This window comes from Sturnira hondurensis, unplaced genomic scaffold (assembly GCF_014824575.4).
Source record: "Sturnira hondurensis isolate 20B ecotype Veracruz unplaced genomic scaffold, ASM1482457v3 Scaffold0020489, whole genome shotgun sequence".
Classification (NCBI taxonomy): domain Eukaryota; kingdom Metazoa; phylum Chordata; class Mammalia; order Chiroptera; family Phyllostomidae; genus Sturnira; species Sturnira hondurensis.
Genome location: NW_028093120.1, coordinates 1585835 through 1602509, shown reverse-complemented (window position 1 = coordinate 1602509; position 16675 = coordinate 1585835). Strand labels below are relative to the sequence as shown.

At 38.4% G+C, this 16675-nt stretch overlaps 1 protein-coding gene across 4 annotated transcripts in view; it reads left to right on the top strand.

Moving 5' to 3' along the window:
- Positions 1 to 5660: 5660 nt before the first annotated feature.
- The window catches only part of MTMR2 (myotubularin related protein 2), a 112838-nt gene continuing 101823 nt past the window's right edge, over positions 5661 to 16675 (top strand). For 2 of the 4 annotated variants that reach the window (XM_037029733.1, XM_037029731.1), the window contains exons 1-2: positions 5818 to 5903; positions 15995 to 16065. Coding sequence is in view for 1 of the 4 variants with exons in the window: in XM_037029729.1 (XP_036885624.1) it covers positions 5824 to 5903 (80 nt within the window). In the remaining 3 variants the exon portion in view is untranslated. Of the gene's footprint in view, positions 5904 to 15498; positions 15565 to 15994; positions 16066 to 16675 lie in introns of those variants that run through there. The other 2 variants (XM_037029732.1, XM_037029729.1) reach the window with 2 other exon arrangements.

Genomic DNA, 16675 nt, shown 5'->3' with positions numbered 1-16675 from the left:
CTGGAAAGCTGGAGGAAGGCCATTAATTGTAAGATGAGTTTTAGGGGACTTAGAGACTAAAGAAAAATTTAACCAAGAAATTTATAGAAGTATACTACGGCAAAGGAAATTTTGTTGCCAGTCCTCAATGGACATTTAGCTCATTGTTGTGAAAATTTTATTAATTATTCATGAAGAATCACAGAATAGTGATAAAGATGAGCATTAGAGTTAAGCAGATCCAAACTCTAGGCCCTATTCTGCTTTATGTGATTTGGGGATATTTAAATTTTCAAAGCATCAGAAAAGTTCCCCCCTTTAAAATATGAATAGCAATAATAATACCTTAACAGTAAGATTGCTTAGAATTCATGTTGAACTACATCATAGAAAGTAGAAACTTAGCAATGACATAGTCCTACTTATAATGACAACTTTTATACTCTAATTTTCATATATATGATATACGCTTTCACTATAAATTCCACCAGAAAATTTCTGTGATTTTTGCTTTAAAGTATTTTAAAGAAATTAGGGGAAAATAGCTTTATTTACCGAGATATTTCCTATTCTTAATCTTCATCTTGAATGTCCATGTTTCCTTTGGTATTTCTTTTTGCTCTAGCACAGGGGTGTCAAACTCATTTTCACCAGGGGCCACATGAGCCTTGCAGTTGCCTTCAAAGGGCCGGATGTAATTTTAGGACTGTATGAATGTAACTACTCCTTAACTAGGGGCAAGGAGCTCAGAGCGGCCGCTGGGTAGAAACAAGGTGCTGGGCTGGATAAACCAAGGTGCAGGGCCGGATTTGGCCCGTGGGCCTTATGTTTGCCACCTGTTTTTTAGCATATCTTGTAGTGTAGTGTGTGTCTGCTTGCAACATTTTTTCTTAGTTGTCCTTCATCTAAAAATGTTTTCCCTTGCCCTGATTGGTGTGAGTCAGTTGGTTGGGCCTTGTCCCACAGAGGGAAAGAAAGGTTGCCAGTTCAATTACTGGTAGGGCACATGCCTGGGTCCCTAGCCAGGGCGTGTGTACCTGTGAGAGAGAGCCTGATCAATGTTTGTCTCCTTCTCTTTCTCCCTCCCTTCCCTCTCTTTGAAAACAAAATCTTTTAAAAATGTTTTTATTTCACCATCATCTTTGAAATATGTTTTTGTTTGATATATTGTTTTGACCTTTTTTTTTACAAGCACTTTGAAGATGTTTCTCTAGTGTTTTCTATCATCCATACTATCTACTGGAGAATCTGTGACCTTTAGAACTGTGATTCCCCTTTATGTGATATGTTTTCTTTCTCTAACTGCTTTTAAGATTCTCTTTATCTTTGGTTTTCAACAGTTTAATTATAATGTGCCTAGACATAGTTTTGTATTTATCCTGTTCTGTGTTTACCGAGCATTTTGAATCTGTAAATTTATGTTGTTGGCCAAATTTGGTGAGTTCTTGGCTATAGTTTCTTTAGCTTTCTCTGCCTAATTGTTTCTACTTCTGGGACTCCAATTATATGTATATTGCTTTGGATATTGTTTTACATGTTTCTTATGCTCTGTTAATATCTTTAAATCTTTTTTCTTTTTCATATTGGATCATTTGTATTGATTTATCTTCAAGTTTCTGACATTTTTCTGTTAAACCCATTCTGCCATTAGGCCCAGACAGTGAATCTTTTTATATTAGGCACTGTATTTTTCCTATACTTTCTATTTGGTTCTTTATGTGTTTGATTCCTCTGCTGAGTGTTAATACCTTTTCATGGATTACAATGTATTTTGCTTTACCTCACTGAACACATTAGCTGCTTTAAAGCCATTGATAATTCCAGTATCTACATGGTCTGAAATTTAGCCTCTTCTTTATTATCCTCTCCTTTGAGACTAGGTCCCATTTCCTCGTTTTTTTAATCCTTGCCCAAGGATATGTTCATTGATCTTAGAAAAATTGATATGAGGGACATCCATTGGTTACCTCCCTTACATGCCCCAACAGGTGATCAAACCCACCACCTAGATATATGCCCTGACCTGGAATAGAACCTGCAACATTTTGGCATCTGGGACAATGGCACTCCAGCCAACTAAGCAACCTGGCTAGGGCTCTTCTTACTTTTTATGTCAGGTAATTCTGAACTGTGTTATGGACATTGTTTCAGTCCCTGGATTCTGTTTTATTCCTCTGCAAAGTATGAATTCTTGTTTAGTAAATTAACTTTGTTGGAACCAAATGAGGATTTTGTCTTGCTTATAGTGGGTAACAGCTGAAACCTTGTTTAAATTCTTTTTTCTGAAAAAGTATGAGGATATTCTATTTTTAGTACTTTTATATGAGCTACCTGCATTCTGCCTGTTATTCAAATGAGGACATATCCAGAGATTGTCTGAGTTTGTAGAGTTCCGAGTTCCCTTTTCTGAATTTCTGCCTCATTTTCTAGCTTCCCTGAGCTTCCTTCTCTTGGTTCCTCACACCAGAAAAACAGCAGGCTTTCTTTGTGAGTTTTTGCCACCCTGTACTGCACCATAATTTCAGTCTGTCTATAGGTCAAAGCCAAAATGGGAAACTCACTTTCTGCTGATTACTTTCTCCACATTCTGTTGGAAGCTTACTCCTCCATACTAGAAATAGAACTCTCCAACCCAAAGTAATTAAAAAAATTTAACTGTTTGGATAGAAATAATGAATTCTAAGGATTATGTATGCTTAATATTTCCAAGGATTTTACTTCTGGCATTCATGTTTTAAGAGAAACAGAAGTATTCCTCTACTTGACTATAATCCACCATTTTACTATCTCAAAAGATGTTTATTTCCTTATTCTAATTCAGATCATCTAGTAAAGTCTTTGATAAACTGATAAGCAATAACCCCTAGATCCAAAATGCTGCTGTTTAAATTGTGACCTGCCAACCAGTGTTAGTACATGAATTATTTGTTGCCTTGTTCATGAAGACAGAATTGAGAATACATGTTTGACACTTTCATGTATCTTTTACGGAGCAATTTTGTATCTGCTAAATATAAGGAACAAAGTGGCTTTTTATTTTGCATGCCTTTGGTTTTCCTCAAATTTCCTTTTTTCTAACAATTAATTTTTCATGTATTAAAAAAAATTGGTTGATGATGGTATGGAAATTAAAAACAAAAAACTGGCTCTTCCCACATATAATTCTCTGAGAAACACCGGTTTAGATTGCAAGCAAGAAAATTATCCTTGGGAAGTTCTCAAGTTAACCATTTAATAGGAGAGATGAGGCTAGACTATAATTTGATTATAGCATTAGTTTCTGAATGACCTGATAAGCTAAAATGTTCTTTAGGTACAGAAAGTCCTAATCAAGTTGACTTCTCTTAGATATACATATATGAATGACATAGCAGCCAATTGTCAGAAAAAGAATTCAGCACTACTTTAACTTACAGCTGAGATTAAGGTATTATTTACTTGTTCAATCTGAGAAGTTACTGTTTTACTGTTCAGGTGAGAGGTGAAACAGTAAGTTCACAGAACAATAATAGTAACAAAACCAGTTACTGAGAGCCTACTCTTTGACCAACTCTGTGTATAGAAAAAGAACCCATTATGTGGTATTTTAATTTCCATTTTAGGAATAAGAAAACTGAATCTTGGAGAAGCAACTTAATCAAAATCATGGAGCAAATATGTGACAGAAGCAGGATTCCAATTCAGATTTCACTGGTTTAAAAGTCTCTACACTTACCATTACTGTTCTTTATTAATCACCAGATTGGCCCATATACAAATTATTACACCCTCAGGCAGATGGTTTCAAGTGCTAGAAATGAACTGGGTAGTAATATGCAGGTCTCCCATTCAAAGATTCATCAGTCTTCACCAAACTTAGGTTGGAAAACCCATGTCGAATTATCAAGTGACAGTGAGTCAGCATTTCAGAAAGCAGGTAGGATGGGGAAGTGCTAGCATATTATTTATGAACCATTGTAGATGCTTATGCTTGTTATGTGTTTCTGGACTACTTACTCTCTCTGCCTATTAGAGGAGTACAGTTAAGGTCTCTTTAAAAATTATAGAAATAAAAACCATTGGCTATTATCCTGCCCTTGCCAAGCTTTAGAAGGGAACATAAAGGCAAAGCCTTTTGTGCTTTCTCACATATTAATTCATTTTAATAAGTACTCTAGCTTACGAGGAACATAACTTGGCTAGGTTGTTCTTTTGGGAAATGTAATTACAAGTTAATATTTCACTGTCTTTAAAAGATTTTCTTAACAACATCAGTTGTCAGTATAAATTAAATCTAGTTTAAATCAACATAATTCTACTTATCCTAGCAAGGAAGAGTTTTTTTTTTAAATGTCTGATCTTTTACAGAAATAGTTTGTACACATTTCCTACACCATACATGAGGTGACTGGGATTCAACCTCAATCAGAAGAATTCTTTTATGGTATCCTCTCCATGTCCTTCCTGTGTCCTCTGTACACAAAAAAATTACCGGCAGAAGCATTTCCTCTGCACCCAGTTCCTGTTCTCTTATCGCAATTCCATCCTTTCCCCTCCCTTCCTGCTCTGCAGGGAAATTTGAGAGGGCAGGGAATGACGACTGAAAGTTTGCCCTCTACCCAACACCACCACATCCAGTAGCATGTGTCTGATTTTCTTTTTTTTCTTTTTTCTTTTGGCATATTTATCAGTTCCCTCTGAATTTCCTCTTCCATATCAGTGTGACAATGGATTAATGCCAAAGTGCTTTTCCCCTTCAGGCACCTGCAGACCATGGAGACTCCAAGTCACAGCAGAACTGAAATTTTCAGGTTCTTTTCTAGTGCCCTTTCTAAATAGAATGTTGGCCCAGGGTTGGAGTAGAAATAGAAAGATGAGCATTATCACTCCCCACCCCACTCCCATTAGTCCAACACTTTCCCTATCATCCTTCCCTTACCAATCACTCTGCCACTCCTACTCTATCTTCCCCTCCTGTGGCCACCATTTTTCGTAGTTTTTGAGTTAGAAACTGTTTACATACATTAGTCCATTCCATCTTAACAACACTTACGAAGTGGGTAGTAATGCTGACAGCTAATACTCGAGTGCTTACTATGCACCAAGCATTGTTTTAGACATTTTACATGTACTAACTCACGTAAACGGCGAAACTATTATTCTTCCTATTTTACAGATAACGAAGTTTATGTTCATGTCCACGGTCACACTGCAAGGATCTGGCAGAGGCAGGATTTTGAGTTGATGTCTGACTGGCTCTAAAGCATCCTTTAATCAATTATTTAATCATTATTCTCGGACCCTAAGTCTAGCGAATATTTTGCCATTTCACCTCTCCTATCCTATTCCGTTCTCTTCCTCCCTTCGTGACACTGCCTCCCCCAGCACTTTCTGCGCCATCCTACCTTTCGCCCATATTCCTTTATGACCCTGTCATCTCGCTTTCCTTGACCTTTACATTCCTGTCTCAATTATGCTCGCCCCTCAGATCCTCGTCCCCAGTATTCCCTTCAGCCTCTCTTATTTCTAAAATTTCCTTCCTTCCACAGGCGCTTCGTCCCTACAGCCTCGAGGGACTCTCTCACCCCAGGAGCCGTCACCTCCCTAGCGCAGAGGGAGTACGAGGGGATGCCGCCGGAGCTGCACGGCCCGGCCGGCGTCCGAGGGGCGCCGCAGGGTCCCCCCGCTCCCCCGCAGCTCCCGGGCGCGGTGCAGTCTGGGGGAACATGGCCGCTTCCGGTCTCCCTCCCGGGCCGGCGTCGGCCTGAGCGCGGCCCCTGGCCGGCGCACTCCTCCCTCTGCTCCTCCCGCCCGGCTGCCGTGGAGGTCGCTTTAGCCTTTCCGTCCCGCTGCCCGCGCCGCGCCATGGAGAAGAGCTCGAGCTGCGAGAGTCTTGACCCCCACCCGGCGGCAGCACGGCCGCCCAGCGTGGATTCCCTGTCCAGGTAACCTGGACGCCCAGGGCCCCGCCCAGCGTCCAGGGGGTGGGGGAACGAGAGGGTCCCCGCTCCGCTGGATGGTGTCGCGACCGCAGACTCTGGTTCTCCAAGGCTGCGTGGAATTCCTTCCCTGGGACTTGAGAGAGCCACTTCCACCCTCTCTGGGGCTTAGAGGCTGGGAAAAAGGAGGTTAAAGCTCACTGCTTCTCTATCGCCGCCTCTATCTTTTGTATGCCAATTTAGTTTCATCCCCGGTTGAGGTAGCTCCGTTCACTCCTTTCTCTGGTTGCTCATTTCCTCTCAAATCATTTTTTTTTTTTAGACAGCCTTACCCCCTCCCCTTCTCCCCATTTCCTCCCAGCCTTTTTCTTTACTACTCTTTCCCAAACTGCCCTCCAGCTTTTCTTCCATCCATCTTTATAGCTTTGGTTTTTGAACTCTTGCCTAGCCCTTTCCTCTGTTTTCTGTCAGTTCACTTCCACATATCTTTGACAATTTTTCGAACTCTCTGAACCCCTCCTCCTACTTTGCTTGAAAATGTAAATAAAAATGCCCACTATCCTTCTCTTGTCTAGATCTTTTAGTTGAAAGTCATTACCTAGAAATCTGAGTAATTCTTATCCCTGAGTGAATAGTGAGTGGTAGTTTTCTTCTTAGGTTACCAGTTCTCCAGGTTATTTCTCTTCTACCTGATGAGATCCTTTTCCCCCCTGTAATTTTGAGAACTTAGTATGTAGCTTTGGAGAGAGTTCTTGTGAATACCAAGCAGACAGGTTTTAGGTGCAGGTTTTTTCTTTGGTTTCTTTAAGATAGTGATTTAAAATTTTGCTAAGAAATAATTGGAGATCTGTATTTGTTATATAGCCACAATGAAATTGTTCTTTTCCATTGAAAAGTAGTGCAATACAATTTTCCCCCCTGAGTAAACTGAAGTTGCTATGTCTGTTTTAATTCATTTTGGATTCATAAATATGAGTGATGCTGGCATTTTTTTTTCCTATTGCTGTTCTGGACCTCATTGGGAAATTATGAGCTGATTCCATAATTTTGAATTAGATTCCCTTCCTATAAGCACCAGTCAAAAAAGGGTTTTTTGGAGTTGTTAACAAGTACAGTTTAATTGTTGGTTTAATTGTCTTCTCTACTAGGTTATAAGCTACTAAGCACAAGGGCCATACCTTGCTCAGCTGCTTATCCCCAGCAGTTAACGAGACCTTGCATGCCAGATTGATCGGTAACTGTATTTTTGACTTTGTAGATTGAATCATACAGGAGAGAATTTTTCTTTGCATTCGATTGTGTACATTTTGCACTTCAAGCATTTTATGAAACATGTTTACTAGTCTGAGATTTAGAAAGCTGAAGATTTACGTACTCTGCTGTATAACCATTCAGAAAACAGATTGGAAAATTATAATTTTATGGGAAAGTTACAAATGACAACTATGGTTCAGAATGGAATGTAAAGAAAACCAGTGGGACAACCAGTAACCTCATCCAAGCCAGAGGATTTAAAACTACAGGAGGCAGCATAGTCTCTTAGAAAAAGGAAAGTACTGGAAGTCAGGAGGCCCAGGCTTTAAAATCCTTGCTTGTTTTAGGTAGCTATTTGGCCTGTATCATTTAACTTTTCTATATGAAGTTTTCTCATCTTTTAAAATAAGGGGCTTGATCTAGAAACTCTGTAAGGTTTCTTAGAATTCTAAAATTCTATCATTATCTTAATAATGCTAAGATGAATGCATTCTTATCAATCATTCTTAGTCATTCATATCAATTAGTTATTAATTATGGGTGTATTTTGTCAGTTACTAAGGTGAGTGCTTTTTTAATCAACTATTTCCTTTACAAATAACCTTTGTTTTTGGCTTTTGAAATTACACTAAATAAATGGTGTTTATTATTACAAATGAATGTACCTAATTGTGCCACTTAAACACATTTATTTCCAAAAGATAAAAGAAAGCTCAGTAATTGTAGAGTTTATAGATCTATTTTAATAACTTAACAAAAAATTATGTTACTAGTAGAAGAATTTAAGAACTTTTTGAAAGAATTTTGACTATCATGTTAGTGTCATCCTCTCTAGATAAAAATATGACTCTCCACTTTCACATGACAGTGCCAGCTTTCATTCCTCTTTTTTTTTCATTCCTCTGCTTTTGAAGGTAGAAAGATAACATTTATTAAATGCCTACTGTATAGAATTTATCCTTTCCAAGTCTTTTATATCTTGTAGTTCATGAATCATTATAACTATTGGTGGCACTTTTATCAACAGTAAAGAATAGATACATTGTAGACACTTTTTGGAAACTTTATATTTACACTTAATCTAAGCTCACAATCACGGGTGATTCTAGTACAAAGGGAGAACGGACAACCATGCTTATAATAGCCATCTATGTTGTGTGGCTGTCTAGCTTGTTTCTACTTGTTACAAGCCTATGAGTAACCAAAAAATAGATGTTTGAACTATGTTATCTCAGCCTTTTTCAGAAATGTTGCCCTTAAGTTGTCATTGATTTTTATGTTTTCTGTTTTATACACTTAGGAAATTTTTAATTTCAAATTTTCTATTAGAAAATTACCTTGTGAATTTGTTTTGAGATCCCTTGCAAAATATGGTCAATAATACAGTTCCGTGTTATAGATTGTCTTTTACATACTAGGTTGACATAAATTTCTGCTGAGTTTAGCTCCAAGGAAAATTATGCAAAAAATTCTGTGTGCTTCTTATTTGTTTGAAAATGGAAACTATGTAACTGAATTATCCTCTTCAGTTTACCAAATTTGTAACTGAAGTTGGTAATATACTCATCACTAATTCCTTTTATTAGATTCAGTTTAAATAGAGTTATGTTTAAATATGTTAGTTTGTAAGATGTTTTGGGAAGTATATAAATCTGAAAAACAATATACAGACTCATGTGGTTGCCCTTTTTAAAAAAATTGTAAATGACGTACTCCATTAAAGTTGGATGACTGGCTCTTGTGGGATCTGTAGTGCACAGGAAACATATGTTGAGTCTTGATGTATATATATACATACACACACACACATAAACATATATATGTATACACACATATACTCATCTCAGACTTGTTATGGCTTCTAGTTTTGCCTTCTAGGTTGCCATAGTTTGCTGCCTTTGGTCACAAAAGAGCAATTTCATTCTTTCTTTTGACTTTTTAAAAAATATTTTCAGTTACAGTTGACATTCAATATTATCTTAGTTTCGGGTACACCCCATAGTGGTTAGATATTTACATAACTTGTAAAGTGATCCCCGATAAGTCTAGGGCCCACCTGGTACCATACATAGTTATTCCAGTATTATTGGGCTATATACCCTATTGCTATACTTGTCATCCTTGTGCATTTGATTCTTTATATGACATCAAGATAGCAATTTCTTTATTAGCATGCTTAAAAAAAAGTGATTTTCTTAGGTGAGTCCTGTGCGGTGTTGCCCTGCTACAGCGAGCTCTTCAGCAGCTCTCGTATATTGTCGTGCTCTATATTGCCCATTCTTCTACATGTTCGAACCCACAGAGTTGTGAAAAAATTCACTTTAGCACAATGATAATCTGTTTTCTGTCATTTTATTCTTATTGGCCTTGCTCTGATTCTTGACATAAATATGCGACTTATACAAGATATAGGTTAAACAATACTGTAGGCTATAATAGCTATTTATGAGAGCCTCAGAATTGTATGAGTTATACAGCAAAATTGAAAACTGTAGTGGTACTGTTCTGCCTTAGTCTGGTTTTCTGTTCTTTCAGTTTGTCCACTGCTGTAAAATGTATTGCTTGAGTGTGTTTCTTTATTTTTACTGTGTATAATCAAATGCTAATACTGTTGACCCTTGAACAACATGGGTTTGAATGGCACCAGTCCACTCGTGTGGATTTTTTTTCCAATAAATACCTGTACTGTTTCCATCATGGTTAGGAGTTCACAGATACGGAGGGCCACTATATGCATTGATCTACACCATTTTATATAGGGGACTTAAAGTATCTATACATTTTGATATCTACAGGGTTCCTGGAACCAGTCCCACGCAGACACAGGACAGCTAAGTTTTGGGGGAGTCAAAAGTTGTACTTGGATTTCCAACTGCTGGAGGGACCATATTGTTCAAGGGTCAGCCATATCCGTCTAGTGCCAAATATGTGCCCAGTGAACATTTGAATAAAGAAATGGTGACTAAATGTTCACCACTTGTCTTATTTGTTGTTTCCACTCAAAGGATTAAAAAGGGTTTTCTTCTGTTGAATTTTGCCTATAATATTACAACTTCAGGTTCAAGCCGAAGTCATTCTTGCATGAAGCTTCTTGACACCCTAAGCTGATTTTTGTGCGTTATATTTCCTGTATTTAATCCTATATGTCTTTATGATATTATGTTCTCTTAGCCTACCTACTTTTCCATCAGCTATTCTTGATTCCTTTGTATTCTTCCTAACTTATCTTGTCAGTGACTTTATTTAATGTGTATTTTTTTAATCCTTTTTGTTGTAGCCTCATGCTGTAATTATTCTGGGCACCACTGGTTTGTTTCAGATTATTTTGGTTTATCAGTTGATTTTTAGTTTATAAATTCATTATCACTTATAAATATCCCATACTTACATGTAACTTAGATTAAAACAAAGGGGAGGGACCCATAGCATACTGAAAATGTACTGTCCAACTGTTTACATTTTTAAATGGGGTCTTCCTTAAAATTGACATCATTGGAAAACAAGAAATCCTGGATTTCTGTTTCCGTGAACTTTGATGGTGCTTACAAACTGAGGAGGTAGGAGAGGTTTTGAGACTTCTAAAACACATTTTTTAGCAAGGTCTTGTCTTTAGTTTTATCTTCAAGGTCACTGATAGATACATTGTTGGTAGGAAATGTGCTTTGGGGTTGTTTTTCCCGTAGTGGTGATGGATTTGTGTTCAATCATACATTCTTACATTTCCTTTGTGACTGTTGGCATGTCTTCTGAGGCAGCTAGCCAGGATTCGTTGCAGAAACGATAGCTGTAGAGCAAAGTGAAGCTAACAGGTTGAACCACCAACTTTGGCCTTATTATTACCTCTTTGCATCTGACATTGAAAATATTGATAGCCTAAAAATTACTTGTTTTGTATTTCATTATTCTGGGACTCTAAAAAAAACAACTTAAAGTTTCTGTAAGATAAGGCCCAATATTATTATGAACTAATTAGTAATTATTGTGTAGATTTTCTGAAAGCACATTTAAAGAGATTAATTACAATACTAATCAAATGTGTGTTAATACGAAAGCTAAGATTGGGATCCCTGTATGTTTTCTTCTTTCCTCCTTATGCTGTCATGAATCGTCCTCTATTAATGTAGATCCATAGTTCCTAGATCAGTAGCATCAGCAAGTATTGGGAGTTTGTTAAAAGTGTGGATTCGCTGGTCCCACCTCATATCTAACTGAAAGAAAAACTCTGGGGGTGGAGCCCACAGGTGGTGCTTTAGCAAGTCCTCTAGGTGATACTGATACCTGGAGATGTTTGAGAGCCACTGTCTTTACTCTTTTACTAATTGTTGCCTAGTAACTGTATCAGTATTAATTGAAATAGACTTAGTGATGATCTGTGTTAAATCATCACTACCTACTATAAACCTATTACTTGAGAGCATTTTTGTAAAATATTAACTGAAGTAGTGGAAAATAAATCATCTGATGGATTTATTGTATCTAATTGTTAGGGAATTTCCCCAGGTCTTTTCTTTCTCCACCATGAGTAATACAAATCAAGAATACGCATTTAGGCTTTTTCTTAAAAATAGATCCTTAATGAGCTACATCAATGGTAGCATGCGTTTAAACAATGTGTTATGAAAAGGTGATTCAGGACATCACCTGAACCAATAAAGCCTGAATTATGCCCAAGGGAAGGAAATAACCCAGATACAGATGTCCAGAGAGCATTAAGTTTGTTTTGGAAAGCTGCCGGGTTAATGCTATTGTGTTCAGAATCTCCCTGGCCAAAGATGGCATGTGATTCAGTCGTTGACCAGTGGATTTTAGTATAGAGTATTTTCTCCTTTTAAGGTAATTAGTTTTCAATAGGTAAAGCACTTTTGTGGGGGCAACTTTTCTCGTGAGCCGCCCCCCCCCCCCACCGCCCCCGGGTGCCACGGGCGACACAGGCAAGAATGAATCATGACCGAGACATGCTGGATCTGCTTAGGGAGGAGATGTGAGCTGTGGTCAGTTTCTCAGGGGAGACAAAGACCAGCAGTGGCCAGTTTCTCCGAGGAGAAAAAGGCCCTGAGCGCCTTCCTCCGTAGCCTTTTATTGGGTTCTAATACACAGGAACACAGGGTGGCAAGGATCAAACAGTAGATAACATTTCAAAGATATCTCAGGGCTTACTATGAGTCAGAGTCTGTCAGGAAGAGAGTTGCAGAAACTTTGGGAGACATACTCATTTCCTCTCGGACCCTTATCACATGAATGAAAGCACTCTTGGCCAAGCAGGCTTCGCAACCAACAGGTATTCAGGCTTAAGGGGATTAGAGCCAGCAAGGGCTTTGACAAAGGGGTGGAGGGCGAGTGTCCATTGCTCTTTGTTGCAGCCGCACCCCCTCCCCTCCCAGTCCTTCCATGAAGGCCTCCCAAGTGATCGAGTCTGGCTTAGGTTGTTCGCCCCCCCCCCCCAGCTGTGAGGGGTCTTACCTGTCATTGACTTATGACCAAGCTTTGGGGGCAGGGAGAGGAAACTGAGGCAGCGTTTGCTACCAGAGACAAGCTTTGTCTCCTGCGGCTGGCACTCCAAAGGTCGTCCCTCGCCCTTAGCCACAAGGGGTCAAGATACAGTTCCTAAAACCAGGCAGAGCGGTCTACAACACACTTTGTGCCTACTGTATTGCTTTACATGGATTAAAAACTATTGAGGTGTTAGAGTCAAGATTGGGAGTGATTTTGTAAGCCTGGCTTCCACAGGAAGTCAGGTTAAAAATGAAACTATAAAGAAAGAAAAGATTGGTATTAGGTTATTAAAATTAAAGGGACTAGAGAAGATGTCCTCTTAATGAAAATAATAACCTCAATTCTCTTTCCTGTAACTTTAGTACACAGAACTAATTGTGTTTATCCCTCTTAATGTGTTTCTATATATGTATCAACATGGTCATCACTACAGACAGCTAATGGGCAAGCTTTAGAATTCTTCCCCTGCTCAGGTACAGAATACCCATGGCAGCAGTTGCTGATGACATTTCATTCTTTCAAAGATTCTTTACTGCATGTGATTAACTCTTAGGCTCATTAAACAGTTTTTATTGTAGGTGAAATAAGAGCGAATCTATGTTTTCAATATAATAAAAATTAACTTTTAAAATATGTTTTGATCTGTAGACTTAAAAAAATCTGAATACTGATACTTGGAAATTCTTTTTTCTTTTTTTTAAGTTAGGGTTTACGTTTAGGAGAGTATAGCAGAAAATCCAAACTAACTGTGGCTTAAAATAGAGAAAATACCCCCACCCCCACCCCCACCCCCGGCCCCCACCACCACCACCACACACACACGCACGCACGCACGCACGCACGCACGCACACAAAAGCCCAAAGATAGTCCCTCTGGCTGGTGTGGCTCGGTTGGCTGGAGCATCTCTCTGTAACTGAGGTGTTGTGGGTTGGATTACCAGTTGGGGCACATGCCTAGTGTGCAGGTTGGGTCCCCAGTCCAGGCACTTCCAGTCCCCAATCTGGACGTATATGGGAGGCAACCAGTTGATGTTTCTCTCTGGCATCAATATTTCTGTCTCCTCCTACCTTTCTCTCTAGAAAGCAATGAAAAAATGTCCTCGGGTGAGGATAAAAGAACAAAGCCCAAAGGTCATCGATATAGATCTGACACAGTGAATTTGAAGTATCAAGGACACAGATTCTCTCTAACTTGACTGTTGTTTCAGGAACCAAAATCGCTGTTGGAGCTCTATCTTCATCCTAGTCAAAAGGAAGGGGAAAGGGAAAAAGAAAGCCATGTTCTCACTCTTGAAAGGATATTTTTTGAAGTTACACATAGTCTTTTTAAACTTATGTACAGTTGGCCAGAACATGGTCCCATGACCCTATCTAGCCACAAGGGAGGATAAGACACATAGTCTCTCCTGGGAGGCCTTGTGCCGTGCCAAGAGTTAGACGTCTGTCTCCAAGGAATAGGAGAGACTGGGTATTGGAGACAATCAGCAGGTTCTCCCATGGTATACCAAAGGAATCATTTTAAAGCAAGGAAGGCATTTTCCAGTTCAAGTCTGTAATACTTATGCCACAGACATTGTTGGACTTGCAAATGCAATGACCAAAATAGAAAATACCATGAAAGAGAGAGGTCATATATTGTAGCAGACCAAAAAAGAGAACTGCATTTTGGAATAATTTGAGTTTTCTAACTTTCTACCGTTTTGGGTGTATTTTCTTGGGCCACATTTTTATGGTCCAAATCTAGTACCGTAAAGTAAAAGGGACACATTTAATAATTGCTTGATCATTAAGTGAAAAGCAAATAGAAAGCACATGAAGAAGGAATAACTGCTGTTTCATGTATTTCACTTGAAGAGCTCAAGGAACCGCGTGGTAAAGAGGTGGAGATAGTGAGGATGATGGTCCCCACTGCTTATGCCCCAGCAGTCTGATGTGCTCATTTCCAAGCCATGTATCCATTTGCTTTATTTTGCCCCAAAATGTTGCCTCAGGTTCTACTTAGGTAATTTCTACTTAGGTAATTTCCCTCATTTCAATTCTAAAGATTTGGTTTCCATGACGGAAATGAAGCTGGTCATTTTGGACCAGGTTATTTTATGACTGCTTTTGTCAATATTTTCATGTTTGTTTTTATATCTTTGATCTAAAAATTTGATTGAAAATTCAGAGAAATAAGTGTCTTATGCATTTTTCTGCCAGCTAATATAAATATTGATATTTGAAGCATGTAATGTAAAACACGAGGAGTTTAACATTTGAGAGTGAGTAGAGGAGGGTAGAGAAATCTTTGAATTAATATAGCATTATTCATTGGCTTAGAGGGTTAATAGACATGAGTCAAAAATATATCCTCTTCTTCGTTAACAGTTGGCAGTTACCGATGACTGCAAGTGAGCAGTTCTCCAAGTTGGACTTTATTTTCCAGTTGTACATTAGCAAAAGGGATAATAACTTTGGCTGCTGATGGGCTAATGATTACAAGCCCTAATTTTCTTGAGCTGAGCCAAGATGCTCAGTATAGTTCAAAAAAATTTTTTTTAATCATAAAGATGTCCTCTGTTACTGGTATTGGATAATAGTCCTCAGTTATAACCAAAGGCAGTACCTAAAAATATAAACACCTGAGATAAGCTTTGCTTTTCAAGGAGTAGATAGTTGTAATAAATTATTATTAACATTAATAATATGTGATAGCACTTAACATTTATTGAGAGCTTGCTGTATGCTGATCACAGTGCTAAATCCCTTAATATATATTTTCTCATATAATCCTTACAATTATATGAAGTAAGCAGTATTGTTGTTTCCGTTTTACAGATGAGAAAACTGGAGATTAGGGCGAGCAGTTTGATATTTGACCCCAAATCTGTTTAACTCCAGGCTCTATGTGCTATAGAGAACCTGAAGACCTGGTGCGCAGGTACAGGCCAGTGCTTGGTTAGTGGGCAGTCCGGGGCAGGTTAATTGGGTCCTAGTGACAAAGAAGCCATTTCCTTGACCACTGCACTGCTGGGGGGGAGAAGGATAAGGTGTGCAGTATGTTAGCTTAGAGTGTCCATATTTGGGCAGAATTTTCTCTAGCTTTGAATGTTTTGTTCTTCACACAGAAAATAGGTTGATTTTGTTTTCTTTGCTTGGTGATTAAGAGGATAGTATCATTACAATTCAAAAGAATTTTACATTAACCATGAGATAAATTGTGAAGCAAGTAAACACGAGCCAAAGTTTCCTTCTACTCCCTCCCCCCACTCCTCCCTCACCTACAGGATTTTCAGAGTGATTTAGAATATTTTATTGTAGGGTTCCTTAAATATCTGAATTCCCCTAAGTTCCTTTGTGTTTGTTTACAGTTAATGTGTTAAGAGCCATTGACATTTGAAGATCATCAGAAGTGAAGATAAAACATCTCAAAAATTATAATGTAAGTGAATGGGAAAATGAAAATTAAAAATGGACAAAAGTTAATATTGCCAACAATATTCTAGAATCCATATATTACCCCAAATGAAATTTTTGCATATGAATAACCAATAACTACAAACTTGAGTCCCAATTCCAAGTTCCAGTTCTTTAAAATTCTGTATTCTCTTCCACCTGGGGAAAACTGTGACTAAATTTTAGTCATCAGTAATTTTCCATTAGAATTCTTTGGCTTCCATGTACTGTTTTTTTCCTTTTCCTCCTTTGCTCTTTGACAAGGGCTCATGCTATTTAAAATTGTGTATGTGTAAAAAACGTTTATGTGTGTAGAGACTGCAGTCTTTGCTTTTCAGCTGCTGATGTGTGTTTTACCCAACTTTAATTTTACTATTGTTTTGTATGTTTCTTAGCCAAAACTATGACCAGTTACCCAGCTGGCCTCCTCCCTTCCTCCCTTTATTCACTCCCTTCCTCCCTCCCTGCCTCCCTGCTTCCTCTCTATAAATATTTGCTTAGCATCTACTGTGTTCTGCACAGTATGCTAGAGCCAGAACTCCTAAGACTTTGGCGCTGAAACAAATTGTGTCGTTTTTTTATACAGTTAGGGGCAT